At 37.3% G+C, this 15000-nt stretch overlaps 1 protein-coding gene across 1 annotated transcript in view; it reads left to right on the forward strand.

The window, feature by feature from the left end:
- LOC105447129 overlaps positions 1 to 15000 on the forward strand; it is a 21989-nt gene that overhangs the window by 2262 nt on the left and 4727 nt on the right. The window contains exons 3-9 of the mRNA XM_030990282.1: positions 1 to 9; positions 639 to 719; positions 2125 to 2196; positions 2687 to 2758; positions 11748 to 11887; positions 13185 to 13482; positions 13944 to 13971. The exon at positions 1 to 9 is cut by the window's left edge and continues 63 nt beyond it. Of these exons, the coding sequence (XP_030846142.1) occupies positions 1 to 9; positions 639 to 719; positions 2125 to 2196; positions 2687 to 2758; positions 11748 to 11887; positions 13185 to 13482; positions 13944 to 13971 (700 nt within the window). The remainder of the gene's footprint in view (positions 10 to 638; positions 720 to 2124; positions 2197 to 2686; positions 2759 to 11747; positions 11888 to 13184; positions 13483 to 13943; positions 13972 to 15000) is intronic.

The following is a 15000-nucleotide window of genomic DNA, read 5'->3' on the forward strand; positions in this document are numbered from 1 at the left end:
ACAGACTATGTAAGAAACATTTTTTTCTCTCCATTATTTATGAAATTAGATATAATGTTTCGTTCATTCTGTGTCTTTTTTTACAACGGTCGAGATGGAGATCCAGAGAGATAAGAAATGAGAAAATGAGAGAGAAAGAGGAGGAAGAGATGAAGATGATAATGCCGATGGTGACGATGATGATGATGATTAATGATGATGATGATGATGACGGTAATTTATTGATTTATTTCTGATATTTAGACAAGATGACTCATTATCACCAATAATGGCGGTCATCCATGAGGCCATGTTTAAACATAATGAGGTACATTATAGTTTAACAAATATATATATGATAATAATATTAATAAAAAAATCTTGAACATAAATTCATAACAGCAATGGAACAATAAATAAGTAAGAACAATTGTGTAAACATATATACAAAGTATTTGGTATCCTCATAATAAAAGAATGGTTTGTTTGTTTTGTTTTGCTTTACTTTTCGTTCAATGCTTACATCGTTGGTGATGCTGCTGCTGCTGATGATGATGGTGATGATGAAGTTGTTGATGATATCGTTGATAATAAGGGAAAGAGAGGAAAAAAGACAGGCATGAAATTACCTAGAGCCCTATCTTTTTCTTTTTCTGCAGAGACTTATCTTACAACAGATTGGAGACAATAACAACTGAGGTGTTTTCTTCTGACCCCCATTTGCAAAATCTACACATCATGTACGTATATCAACTTTTACTTCCTAAGCATTCTTAAAACGTTTAAAATGTGGGTAATTGTATTTTCGATCAGATATCGATCAGATATGAATATATACGCCTAGGGACCTGTAACGTCACCATCCGAACGACGGTATAAAGACAGTAAAAAGGGTGTAAGATCATAAAGATGATACCACCGAACAATTTCATGAGATTATACAAAGACTTTATTGGTACGTCAAGTTTATTTCCACTTAAACGTGCAATCAAATTTCTTTATCTAGCAATAATTTCAAGAACAAAAATATTGATAATCAAAAAATAAAACGGGAAAATAGGTGCATGCGTAAAATAAATTGACAACTCACAATGGATTCCAATAAATACACAGTGCAAAATATTTAGTCATCTTTAATTCAACTCTTCTATCGTTCCCTCTCTGTTTATTTCTTTCTCCCCCCTCTCTCTCTCTCTCTTTCTCTCTCTCTTTCTCTCTATTTCCGTGGCCCTCTCTCTCTTTCTCTCCTCTTCCTCATAATCCTCTCCCTCCTCCTCTCCCTTTTCCTCCTCCTCTTACTCCACTCCCTCCTCTCCCTTTTCCTCCTCCTCCTCTTCCTTCCCCTCACTCTTCCTCTCCTTCTGGTTTTACTCTTCCTACTCCCCTTCTCCTCCTCCTCCTCCTCCCCTTCTCCTCCACCTCCTCCTCCTCATCCTCCTACTCCTCCTCCCCTTCTCCTCTTCCTCCTCCTCCTCCTCCTCCTCCTCCTCCTCCTCCCCTTCTCCTCCACCTCCTCCTCCTCCTCCTCCTCCTCCTCCCCTTCTCCTCCACCTCCTCCTCCTCCTCCTCCTCCCCTTCTCCTCCACCTCCTCCTCCTCCTCCTCCTCCTCCTCCTCCTCCTCCGCCTCCCCTTCTCCTCCACCTCCTCCTCCTCCTCCTCCTCCTCCTCCTCCCCTTCTCCTCCACCTCCTCCTCCTCCTCCTCCTCCTCCCCTTCTCCTCCACCTCCTCCTCCTCCTCCTCCTCCTCCTCCTCCTCCCCCCTTCTCCTCCACCTCCTCCTCCTTTTCCTCCTCCCCTTCTCCTCCACCTCCTCCTCCCCTTCTCCTCCTCCTCCCCTTCTCCTCCACCTCCTCCTCCTCCCCTTCTCCTCCACCTCCTCCTCCTCCTCCTTTTCCTCCTCCCCTTCTCCTCCACCTCCTCCTCCTCCTCCTCCCCTTCTCCTCCACCTCCTCCTCCCCTTCTCCTCCTCCTCCCCTTCTCCTCCACCTCCTCCTCCTCCTCCCCTTCTCCTCCACCTCCTCCTCCTCCTCCTCCTCCTCCTCCTCCTCCTCCTCCTCCTCTTCTTCCTCCTACTCTATGTCCTCCTCCTCAACAGTACTGAAGTGAAATACTTACTCTCATTTTTTGTTCTTTCCTTTTACTAGTGATCTCTCTCATAATGACATCACATCTCTCGAGCCACATTCGTTTAACGCCATTCCCAGTCTAAAACAACTGTAAGTATGATTAAATTTCGAGTATTAATTTAAAGTTACAGTTGACATACAGTTGACAATGTGGCTTCTTAGGAGGCAAGGAGCTATGATCCCCATAACATAGATTTGAGGTCATAAGGGGGAGTGGATGTGTACGTCATGTACAATTATTGCTTAATACATTAGGTAAACTGCTACATTAATGATTCTACAATTTCTTTTTTATTCGTTTTCTTTTTCCATTTTTGTCAATACTAATAATTTTGTTCATATTCATCTTTGAAAAGGAATGGCAATTAGCCATCGACGGATGAGGGTTGTAACCTAATCATAAGATCAGATGATAAGGGACAAACTAGAACGCTGTCATGAAAGTTTATTGATTGCTTTATTATAATCTTTTAATCGAACCAATTTTTTCTCTGTTATCATACATGTTTTAGATTTTCTCCGACAAATGATTACGTATTTTTTCAGCGATAATTAACATTTTCATTTTATTTATTAACAGGTATCTTCATAATAACCCGCTAACTCAAATGAATGGCGAATCCTTTACTCACTGTAGATTGCTCAACACGCTGTAAGTGAAACATTTTAAGCCCATTCCACACTATACGTTCCCACTGCGTTCTGATTTTCGAAGAAATTATATTATATCGAAATCCAAACAAACATCATATTCTTAAATTAGGTTTATATAATGATAACATTTTAGAGCACGGCTAGTCAGAGTAAAAGCTGAATCGGCTTCAAATCGTAAACAATCGCACGATTGGGCGATCCAACTTCACAGGTTTTCGCAACCTTCATGGAAAGCCCCGCATATAACCTTTGTAAACATACCGGTAGTTAAAATTTACTGTTACTTTGTATATTTTGATTTTTATATTGCGAAATAAAATTGAACTGAATTGAATTGAATTGAATTGAATTGAATTGGTCTGGGACTACGATTCTGAGACGATGTGAATTTTTCTCATAACACAAGCTGTGAAAGAAATTTACATTTTGTTAATCATAGTACTAATCAGAACGTAGGTTCATAAGATATTACATGCTTGAATTTTCATATCAAATGCTTTTGCAAGTTCTTCAAAAATCCGATCTTTGTCATTTCGTAACTAGTTTGCGATAGGATTTCGAGAGATATCCTCTTTGTGATAATTATAAAATCTTCGTTAATACTCTTATGGTAACTGTGTACGTTAAATGAAGATTGTAACATTTTGATATACCTTTCTGCAAAGGTCTTTCTTTACATCGTGCAAGATAATATTTGTGATACGTTTTATAAAACGATTGTAAGTAATGTGAAAATCCTATAATTATTTAATTAATTCATCAATAATATTCACTTCATTCTTTATTAGTTCTTATTGAATTAGAATTAATTATTTCTTTCTCTCATTCATTAATTCACCCTTCATTCAATATGATGCGTCATTCCGAGTGCGTTATTACCTACGCCAATCAAGCCTTTTACGTAGGCAATCAGCCCTTACGCCAATAATCAAACGCAATATGCCAGTGTCGCAAGGTGCGTCAAAACTGCGCGATTCGCTGATGCAGTTTTACGTACGCAAAGTGTCACATAGTATTAAACGCAATAAACGGGCATAGGTCTTCATGCTTATCATTTCAAATAATAAGTTCCTCCCAAAAGTAAAGAAATATTGTCTTTATAACGTGGCTTTTATTTGGTGTTTGCTTATCATCATCCACAGGTCACTTGCACACTCGATGCCTCGTGAAGCCCATGAAGTGATGGCGATGCTTGAACACCTGTCCAGCCTGCAAATGTTGTACGTCTTAATTATTATACAAATAATGAATGGTTATGAGTTCAATAGTGCGAATATTCTCATGAGTTGAAAGATTAACATTCTATTCAACGAGGCGTCAGCCGAGTTGAATAGAATTAACGTTAATCTTTCAACGAATGTAAATATTCGCACCTTTGAACGAATGAAAAACATTTATTATTTGTTTTATACAACATCAAAGAAGATCTAATAAAACGTTAATCAACAAAGTATGCTTTACTCCTCATATTAAAGATAAATTAAAGTTGGTGTCGAGCCTTCTCGATTACATTCAGATTGCCTTCGCGTCAGTACGCATGGACACGCACGCGCACGGCAGAGAGATACGCAGTCTGCATATATAACCAAAAATGCACGGCGCATATAACCAAAAATGCACGACTATGCAATATAACATCTATTGAATATCATGTGACCAACAATCCTCCAACCAAATGACAAGGATTCACGTAGGTGTTGTATAAATTCCGTTAATTGCGCATGATTCGTCAATCCACTGCTTCAACCAATTTTTGCCAATTCAAGAATATTCAGGTTAAAGCTGACAGTGGACAAAACAGAAATGAATGACTGAATATATACGAGGAGTCAAACTATAATGTTTTTTGCTTATTAGATGCACTTAATGTATTTTGCTCATGACGATTTAGTAAATTTGTTCCGCTCGTGTGCCGTCGACGCATGACGAAGTCGAAACCTTGCGCGATACTATCGCACTTCTGTGTCAAGTAGTTGCGTCTCTACCAAGAGACTCCGTCAGAAAATGTCCTGTACGATTCCTTTCTTGAATGTCCTTAAAGGAAACCAAAACCTTCATGCTAAGTTACTTTTATTGAAAAGTTTTAAAGATTTGAATAAAATCAGTGAAAATTTGAACAAAATCGGGCAAGGAATAAGAAAGTTAGAGGTTGGTTGGTTGGTTCTTCGTTTTGATGGCGCTCTTCAATCTCAAAGATTATTTGCGCCAGTCAATTTCGTGTATAGCTTTGGCGTGGGCTTCGGAAATCAAGCCCACGAGCAACTTTCCTTGGTGAAATGAAATTAATAGTGATATGGTTTTATAAAAAAAAAAAAAAAAAGCTGCAATATTAAAATTGCATAAAATGCACATAAAAGGCGAGATGGGAGTTAGTTGCAATTGTTCATGGAAAAACCGCAAATACTTCATTTTATATATTATTACAGGATCGACATAAGTTAAGGGGATCCCTGATAGCTTTAAAAGCTATCTAAAACGATTAGTATCGTATATGTAACCCAATAATTCACGAGTAAAAATTGGGTTAGACATCAATAATTGTTTCAGATTGGGGTTGTTCAATTTAATCCTTTCTTTTAAGAGACGTCTATCTTTAGATGGTTGGTTGGTTCTTCGTTTAGATGGCGCTCTTCAATCTCAAAGATTATTTGCGCCAGTCAATTTCGTGTATAGCTTTGGCGTGGGCTTCGGAAATCAAGCCCACGAGCGACTTTCCTTGGTGAAATGAAATTAATAGTGATATGGTTTTATAAAAAAAAAAAAAATAAAAAATAAAAAAAAAAAATAAAAAAAAAAAAAAAAAAAGCTGCAATATTAAAATTGCATAAAATGCACATAAAAGGCGAGATGGGAGTTAGTTGCAATTGTTCATGGAAAAACCGCAAATACTTCATTTTATATATTATTACAGGATCGATATAAGTTAAGGGGATCCCTGATAGCTTTAAAAGCTATCTAAAACGATTAGTATCGTATATGTAACCCAATAATTCACGAGTAAAAATTGGGTTAGACATCAATAATTGTTTCAGATTGGGGTTGTTCAATTTAATCCTTTCTTTTAAGAGACGTCTATCTTTGTCGTATTTTGTACAATAGAAAATAAAATGTTTAATTGTTTCATCTTCTTGACAAACTTCACAAAGACCAGTATCGTGTTGGTTAATTTGAAAAAGGTAATAATTTAAACTACAGTTACCTACTCTTAGTTGTTGTATCAAGCATTCTTCTCTGCGAGATAGGCCTTGTCTATGTATGGGCTTTGAAACGTCGCTATGCAAAGCATATAAAAATCTACCGTGTTCTGCATTGTCCCATTCTGCTTGCCATAATTTGTTATAATGGATCAAACGAGAGGCTGCCAATTCACTTCTTGTATTTGGTATAACTATGTCTATACACCTTTTCATGGCTCCTTTTTTGGCAGCCCGATCTACGATCTCATTGCCCCTAATATCGCAATGTGACGGAATCCATTCAAAAGCAACACAAACATCCTTAAACTGCAAAATATTAATTATGGATAAAATTTCATTTACAATAGCACATCTAATAAAGTATGAATCGATCATTTGTAAAGCTGACAAAGCGTCGCTAAAATTTACCACCGAAGAGGATTCAATAAATGTATTAATCCACTCTAGTGCCATTAGTATGGCCACTAGTTCTGCTCTCATAATACAGACATGGGATAATCTAAAAAATTTCACCACATTATATTGAGACACATAAAATGCGGCTCCTGTCTTCCCATCCTCGAGTTTAGAACCATCTGTATATATATGTAAAAACCCATTCCATGAATTTCCAATGCTATCTAGAACAATCGATTTTATTTCAAATGGAGGCATTTCCTTTTTTTGCACTTTGCCATGGTGTTCGAAAGACACTTGTGGTCGTGCTAACCGCCATTCTGGGATTTTCGGCAATAAGTTGGTTTGCCCTTCCACCACTACTTCGTCTCTAAAGGATCGCAGTTTAAAAGGTCCTTCTCCTATCTTCCATTCTAAGTTATTTAAATCATAGTCATCACCCAATACTTCTTTTGTTGGGTGGTTTAAAGTACTAGACAGTAAATAAACTCGAAAGTTATCATTTAACAACCTTCTACGATATCTCAGAGGCAGCTCCCCGGTCAAAACTTGTAAAGCCTCCAAGGACACATTGTGTATTGTGCCTGTAATAATTTTTAAGGCTCTGTATTGGATAGAGTCAAGTTTTTTTGTTAAAGATATACAAGCAGAATCATACATTTCACTCCCATAGTCCAAAATGGATAGGATAAGTCCTTTATAAATCATCATCAAAATCTCATACTTACTTCCCCAGGGGGTGCCGGAGACACAACGTAGCAAGTTTATTCTTTTCTTACATTTATCAATGATAGAATCTATATGGACAGACCAAGTTAAATTGGAGTCAAACCTCACACCAAGGAACTTATACTGCTCGCATATAGGCAGATTATGTCCTTTTATTTGTAGAAGAATATCTTTCTTTTGTTTGTTGGTAAAGACTAATACTGCAGATTTGGTAGGGGAAACGTTTAACTTCCACGTCCAACACCATATCTCAAGCTCATGCAGGGCCTCTTGTAATTTCCTGCGGGCCAGCTCTAAATCCTTATTTGAACACCAGATTGCAATGTCATCAGCATAGCAAGATAATTTAACATCACTTACATTTATCTTGAGATCATTTAACATTAAAGTAAATAATAAAGGACTTAATGAACTTCCTTGCGGGATTCCATTTTCTAACGTGTAGTGGCGAGACATATAGTTATTTATCCTCACATTAGAAATCCTACTCAATAGAAATGCTTTTATAAATAGTAACATTTTTCCACCAATGCCTAAGATAGATAATTTTCTTAGTAGACCTGTTTTCCATAGCGAATCATATGCTTTTTCTAAATCAAGAAAGACCGCTACGGTATATTTTTTGCTTTTCAAGGATATATGTATGTCCGTCTCCAATCTCACTAAGTGATCTTTGACATTCCTATATTTGCGGAAGCCAGATTGAATAGGATTTAATAGTCTGTTTTTTTCTAGAAACCACGTCAGGCGATTTTTTATCATTTTTTCCATAATTTTAGAGAATGTTGATATCAACGAAATCGGCCTATAAGAGGTCACTTGAGTCGGATCTTTTCCGGATTTCAAGATTGGTATTTGAATAACCTCATACCACTGATGTGGAAAAAGTGAGATTTTCCAAATGTCATTATACAAGTTTAATAAATACACGAGTGCCTTGTTCGGCAAATTCTTAATCATAATTAAATAAATATCATCCTTACCGGATGAGGAGTTTTTCATCTCCTTTAAAACATTCCCCATTTCACTCATGTTAAAGTCATCATTGATACAATCATCATCATTTGTTGAAGAATTATTGTACAAGATATTTTCGTTTTCATTTTTAGTTACGGAAAGTGATTCATCAACCGATTTAAAATAGGTTGCCATTGCATTTGCTTTTTCCTCAGATTCTTTCAAGATATTTCCGTCTACAAATAGATTGTGAAAGATGTGCTTGTTCATTGTACTGTCCCGCATTCTTTTAACCTGTTCCCAGACTTTCCCAATGTCTGTAAATCTATTCATTCTACGGCAGTACTCTAACCAATAATCATATTGAGCTCTCCTGATTACCTTCTGAGCGACAGCTTTCTTCTTTAAGTATTTCTTAACATCATTTAGATCATAATACCTTCTTAACCTGTTTTTAAGACGATTTCTCTCTTGCACCGCCTTCTTGCAGGCATTGTTCCACCAGGGATTTACTTTTCTTCTCTTGGCAATCTGCACACGCGGAATGCACTTGTTCGACGTTTCCTTGATCACCTTAACAATCACATTGTATCTGCCTTGAATGTTTAGTTCTGCACCAAGATTTTCATATCCTTCTTTTCTCAATGCCTCTTCAATTTCTTCTCTATACTCTTCCCAATTAACCTTTCTAAAAGACCATCTCTGTCCCATATTCTCACCCCCTGGTCTATTGTACACATGTTTAAAATTTAAGCAAACCAGATTATGATCACTGCCAAAATTATTGGATAGTACTTTCCACTCTGTATTACGTGCTAATTCTTTCGATACTAAGGACAAATCCAGATTTGAGTATGTACCATAATATGGGTCTAACCTTGTAGGAGATCCATCATTTAATAAAACCAAATCATTATTTTCTATAAAAGACTCCACAGTTCTACCGTTTGTGTCTAATTTGTTGCTCCCCCATAGAGGATTGTGACTATTAAAGTCGCCTAGAATCAAATACTTCCCCGGCACATTTCTTATCATGTTATTTAGATCTATCAGTTCAATCTTTTTACACGGATTATAATAGTTGAAGATTGAGATAACTCCGTTTTTACAAAAAATATCAACTTTTTGGTATTCGGCGTTCCTGGGTGTATCCATCGCCTGAAAAGTGATGTCGTTTTTTAAATACATCACCAAACCACCTCTTCTGCCGTCCGGCCTGTTTTTACAAACACAAACGTAATTGGGTATAGACAAAACATTAAAATCGTTAAACCAAGTTTCTTGGATGCACATTATATCTGGGTGAATACCTAACAAATTGTTATCAATAAGGGAAGATAAAAAGTTTGCGCCATGCGCCGTCAAGCCTTGTGCGTTCCATTGTACAATCAATAGGTCTGATATGGACTTATTAGTCATATGAGGCGACTTTTTACCATTTCCATGGTAATGTCTACCTTCAAAATTTCTTTGCCTGCTCTAACTACCGCTTCCAAGAAATTATCATCATTACTGGACTGAGGCAACTGTCGTACCACAAACAGAATAAACATAATCAGATCAATAGATGTCATATTTACTGGAGTTTGGGTTGCAGTTTCCTTCTTTGTTTTTCGTACTGGAATTGGGATCTGGGAATGAGATCTGGGTATTGCCCTGTCCCTTTCTTCCTGTCCCTTTCTTTCTCGTACTGTGTGTGGGGTATGGGCCTGAGGGTTCGGATTGGCTCTCTGAGGATTCGGATTGGCTCTCTGAGGGTTATTTGGCCTTGATTCTGTGTTATGTTTTTTGGCAGGTTTGTTTAGATTTGCACTACCCATGTCTTTCTGATTATCCATGTCAGTAACGGCATTTTCATGTATCTGTGCACGATGGGCCTTGGCCGCTTGGGCATAAGTGAGGTTTTCCTGTAATTTTATTTTTTGAATTTGCTTCGCCTCTGCATAAAATTTACAACCTTGGTAAGCTGCAGAGTGGTTTTCACCACATCTGAGGCATTTAGGGTTCTCCTTATTAGGGCAATCTTCGAACTCATGTTCTCCCCCGCATCTAACACATCGGATATTGCCTTTTAAAGGCAATATCCGATGTGTTAGATGCGGGGGAGAACATGAGTTATACTTGTAAATTACAAGTTTGCCTAATGTGTCCGAATAACTGACATTTATGGCATCGCGGCACAGGAGGGATATAGTCATCCACTTGCTTTACCTCATACAGAAAATGTATGGACTCGGGTAAGTTTTTACCCTTGAAAGTGAGGAGAACGGAAGGGGTTGCTACCATTTCTCCTTTGATCTTCTTCATAAATCTTTTAGCGTTCACTACATTCTGTTCTTTCAAAACTTCCTCTATTTCCTCGTTACTGATTTGGGGATCAATCTTGTGAATAACTCCTTTAGTGGTTGATTGGCTCCCATCGTATCGTGTAACTTTCACATTAATGCCCGCCAACTGGGTTAATTCCAACAGTTTGGGTATTTGGTTTTCGCTCTCACATCTCACAATCAACATGTTTCTTTCTTTTACCATATCTTTTACTCTGCCTACAAGATCATGAATTTGTTTTACAACCTTCACGGGGTTGGCTCTGCACACATTCTTATTCTCCAATCCAACAATAACTACTTTACCCTCAGAATGAGTTGGTGTCGAGCGGGAGAATTTGGGTATTTTGTTATTCTTTTCATGTAACACTCCATCACTATTGCTTCTAACCCTTGGCCTCTTTTTCGATTTTTTGCGTACTGCCGTTTTCCATGAACAATCTGCAATGTCACTATCTTCCGGGACCGTAGTACCGTCAGAAGATATACCTTCACCTAAATCATGTACATCGTCCCGGTATTTCTCAGCAACGGCCGTCATATAATTCTCTTCCCTTTAGAGCCTTTTGAAATGACTAGTCATTAGAGGGCGGTATTCAATTTGATGACATCATCTGTGAACAACTCTCCATGCCTTTTGTACATAAAATTTCACAATTTTTTTGTTTTCTTTGTATTTATTTGTGTTCTTGATCCGACTTCATAACATGTGAAGTAGAATATCATTTTGCATTCTATATCTTGCATTCAGGGGAGTAGATTATCTCAATCACAAGAAAGAAGGAAAAACATGAAATTTGATGTACAAAAGGCATGGAGAGTTGTCCACAGATGATGTCATCAAATTGAATACCGCCCTCTAGTGACTAGTCATTTCAAAAGGCTCTAACTTCCTTATGCCTTGCCCGATTTTGTTCAAATTTTCACGGATATTTTTCAAATATCTTAAACTTTACAATAAAAGTAACTTGGTATGAAGGTTTTGGTTTCCTTTAACGGTACAATGGAATTGTAAGAGATTTCTCCGACATGGCATTCTGCCAATTTTACAATTCAGAATTTACTTCGTATAAAAAATCTATTCAGTTCCTCGAAGAAATAGTTTAAATCTTTTTAATTGATTTCAGGCATGTCAAAATATAGAGTTGTAAAATAACATTTTATAATAAACAGCTGAATGAAAAAGGATATCTGTAATCAAAACAAATAACCAAAAGTAGGTATACTCCGCGCCAAAATGTGTGCGCTTGTAGATTGATTTTGGAACATTTGTCTTCTGCCCATAACTCTCTTTTCAAATCAGATTTACCTGAAAATATTTCATCATCATTACTTCTTTTTATATTAAACCTTTTCTTATTTGTTTTGTTTATTCTGGCAGATTCATTGATGAAATTACTAAAGACTGCACGTGTGAATGGTTAGAAACGATTAAAAACTTGAAGGCACGAAACATTGATATCATGGATGAGGACCATATGATGACCAACTGCATCGAGAAGTGGAGAGTCGATTGCGATGGTAAGATTATATCGGGCGGTGCCCTTTGAATATTTTCTCAGTCTCCCCCAAATAAAGAGAAAGTCTTACCCATCCGTATACCCCATGCGTCTTTCGGAAGATAGGTTAACGGTTGGTCCCCCAGACGTAAATTATCACATCTGAATGATACACGTCACTAATCTGTCAAAAACAAAATTAAACACACACACACACATGCACATAATTATCATCCATATTGTTTTCTTCTGTTTTTGTGTAATTTTGAATACTATAGGATAAAATTGTCGCTGACAATTACCATCGGACAACTATGGCCCGGATAAATACCCCCACGCCCAAGGAAAACTAGTAAAACTAGGACTACGCCTTACATTGGGAAACTGTCGACTATACTTCTAAGAAAAAGACCTTCTTACAGCTGTTATCCCATATACAACTACTTAAAGGGATACTGTAGTTGAGTTCTGTTTTCAGACTGCAAATGCCTTCAAAGTGCATGGTTATTGCTCTTATTCTTATCTATGACATTTCTAGTGTCCTTTTAGAACCTAAAATTGCTATAAAGGTAATTTTAGACCCCAAAATGTGTGAAATTTAGCCCTTACGAGCACACCAATTCAGCTCCACTTAAAAAAAAAACACGGTGACCGTTAATTAATAATTAAATTAAAAATAACAATACATGGGCCGGCTGGTTGTGCGTAATATAAGCAACACGAAAATGCCAACAAAAAAGCCAACATCGGCATTTGCCGAAATACGACGTAAAAGGCGTTATTTTGTTTTTTTCAACGGTTTTTTCAAATTTTTCAAATATCTAATATTTGTGGTGGTACACAAGTATTAGAAATCGTTATATTTCAGCCGTCTCTGAACCGATTTTGATCAAACAAAGATGATTTTGTCATATAAATATTATGTTCTTTCAAATTTGACACTCAGTTTTTCATTATCTCACAAAAAAGTTATTTTGTGTAGCGCCCTCTGCAACAGAACTCAACTATCCCTTTAACTGGGACAAGTCCCAAGGAAATCATCCCCCCCCTCCCTTCCCCGACAACTTTCCCGATTCAATCGGTTTGTGGAAATTTGTGGAAACTTTAAGGGAGTAGTATTAGTGCTTTATGGTAATTAAGCTTTAGGCTCTAAGAAAGTTTCTTTCCCCGAAAGCCCCCCCCCCCCCTACATACACAATTGCCCATGAGTTGATTTTTTTTCCCGAAAGTTGCGATCGCGTTTAGTTTATGTATAAGACTTTGGCGTCTGATATTAAGGATTCTTCACCCAAACGTATATTCTCCCACTTTATTTTCAGTGTCGCATATTCATCGAATCACTCTGGAAGATCTTCGCCATCGTGCCCCCCATACCCACGAAATCACCATGGATGATATACAACCTCCCGTTGTTAAGGGCAACGGGACTCTGGTCTTGACCGATGGATCCGAGTATCAACTAAACACTGTCGAAGGCAGGGCGGCGCTATACAAGTACGACCATGAAATGCAAGAAAAAATCGGGCAGATAGAAGACGAAAAAAAACGGAAATCTTTCCAGGATATGTTCAAGCATGCAATGACCGACTTCGTCAAACTTCATTACGACTTGAACGGGTAATTTTGAAGACCGATAAACTAGATTTATTATTATAATTATTTATTTATTCTCTTTAACAAGCGTATACAACAATGAAAGCACTATTCGGGAAAACTTTGTGCGACTTTACTTACAGTTGAAGCGCTGAGATTATTCACTGGTTTTGAAGGAATTTACAAGAAAATCCATCACTGAAAATGTGAATATAAATATTATATTTTTTTTAAAGGGTAACAAAATGTATGAAAAAGAATAATTCACTTTTGAGAGATGTACTTACGTATATGCAGTCGATTCTGTTTCAAAATAAAGTATTGCCTCCTTTGATTCGAAATTATTTTTCATAATAATGACGCGGTATCGTTAACAAAGTTGTAAGATTAATCCGGCGAGGCCAAAGATAATTGTACATTACCCCAGTTAAATAATTGTAGACTTTGAATAACCTGTATTCTTATTGATATTTTGTATTCCAAAGCGGCGTTGATGGAACGGGCGAAAACATAGTAAGTTGATTTTGCATTCGCGGTGGGTATTTACGATTTATATTATTAAAACTGTGATCAATTGACGTCCTTAAATTATGTTTTAACATCTTGGTATATGTAGTTGACCAATAATTCATAGCCCAGTTCCTAGAAAGCTTTCAAAAATTATAGAGGTTTTTTTAAAAAATAGTTATGTTATGTGGCAGCTTCACATATTAATATGTTTTTCGAAGAATGATATTATGTAGGCATTGCAGAACATAAAATTGCGGTACACATAGTTACAATCAAGAACAAATCAATTTAATTCACCAGTCGTATATACCAGTTTTCCAAATCGTGGTCAAATTCTTCCCCTTCTCTCTACTTCTCTCTTCCTCCCTTCCTCTCTCTCTCTCTCTCTCTCTCTCTCTCTCTCTCTCTCTCTCTCTCTCTTTTGTCTAACTCTTTCTCGTAAATTTATTAGGCCTATGTCATTTATTAATACATTTATTTATTTCATTATTTTGTTCTTTCTTCTCCTTCTCCTCCTATTCCTCCTCTTCCTTCTTCTTTTACTTCTGCTTCTGCTACTTCTTCTTCTTCTTCTACTCCTCCTCCTCCTCTTCTTCTTTTTCTTAATCAACTTATTCTTCTTCTCCTCCTCCTTCTTCTACTTCTACTGTCTTCGTTTTCTCCTCCTCCTCCTCCTCCCCCTCCTCCTCCCCCTCCTCCTCCTCCTCCTCCTCCTCCTCTTCTTCTTTTACTTATTCTATTTATTCTTCTTCTCCTCCTCCTCCTTCTTCTTCTTCTACTGTCTTCATCTTTTCCTCCTCCCCCTCCTCCTCCTCCTCCTCCTCCTCTTCCTCTCCCTCTTCTTCTTTTACTTATTCTATTTATTCTTCTTCTCCTCCTTCTTCCTCTACTTCTACTGTCTTCATCTTTTCCTCCTCCCCCTCCTCCCCCTCCTCCACCTCCTCTTCCTCTTCTTATTTTACTTATTCTATTTATTCTTCTTCTCCTCCTCCTCCTTCTTCTTCTACTTCTACTGTCTTCGTCTTCTCCTCT

The sequence above is a fragment of the Strongylocentrotus purpuratus genome, unplaced genomic scaffold, assembly GCF_000002235.5.
Source record: "Strongylocentrotus purpuratus isolate Spur 01 unplaced genomic scaffold, Spur_5.0 spur5_scaffold_19, whole genome shotgun sequence".
NCBI lineage: Eukaryota > Metazoa > Echinodermata > Echinoidea > Camarodonta > Strongylocentrotidae > Strongylocentrotus > Strongylocentrotus purpuratus.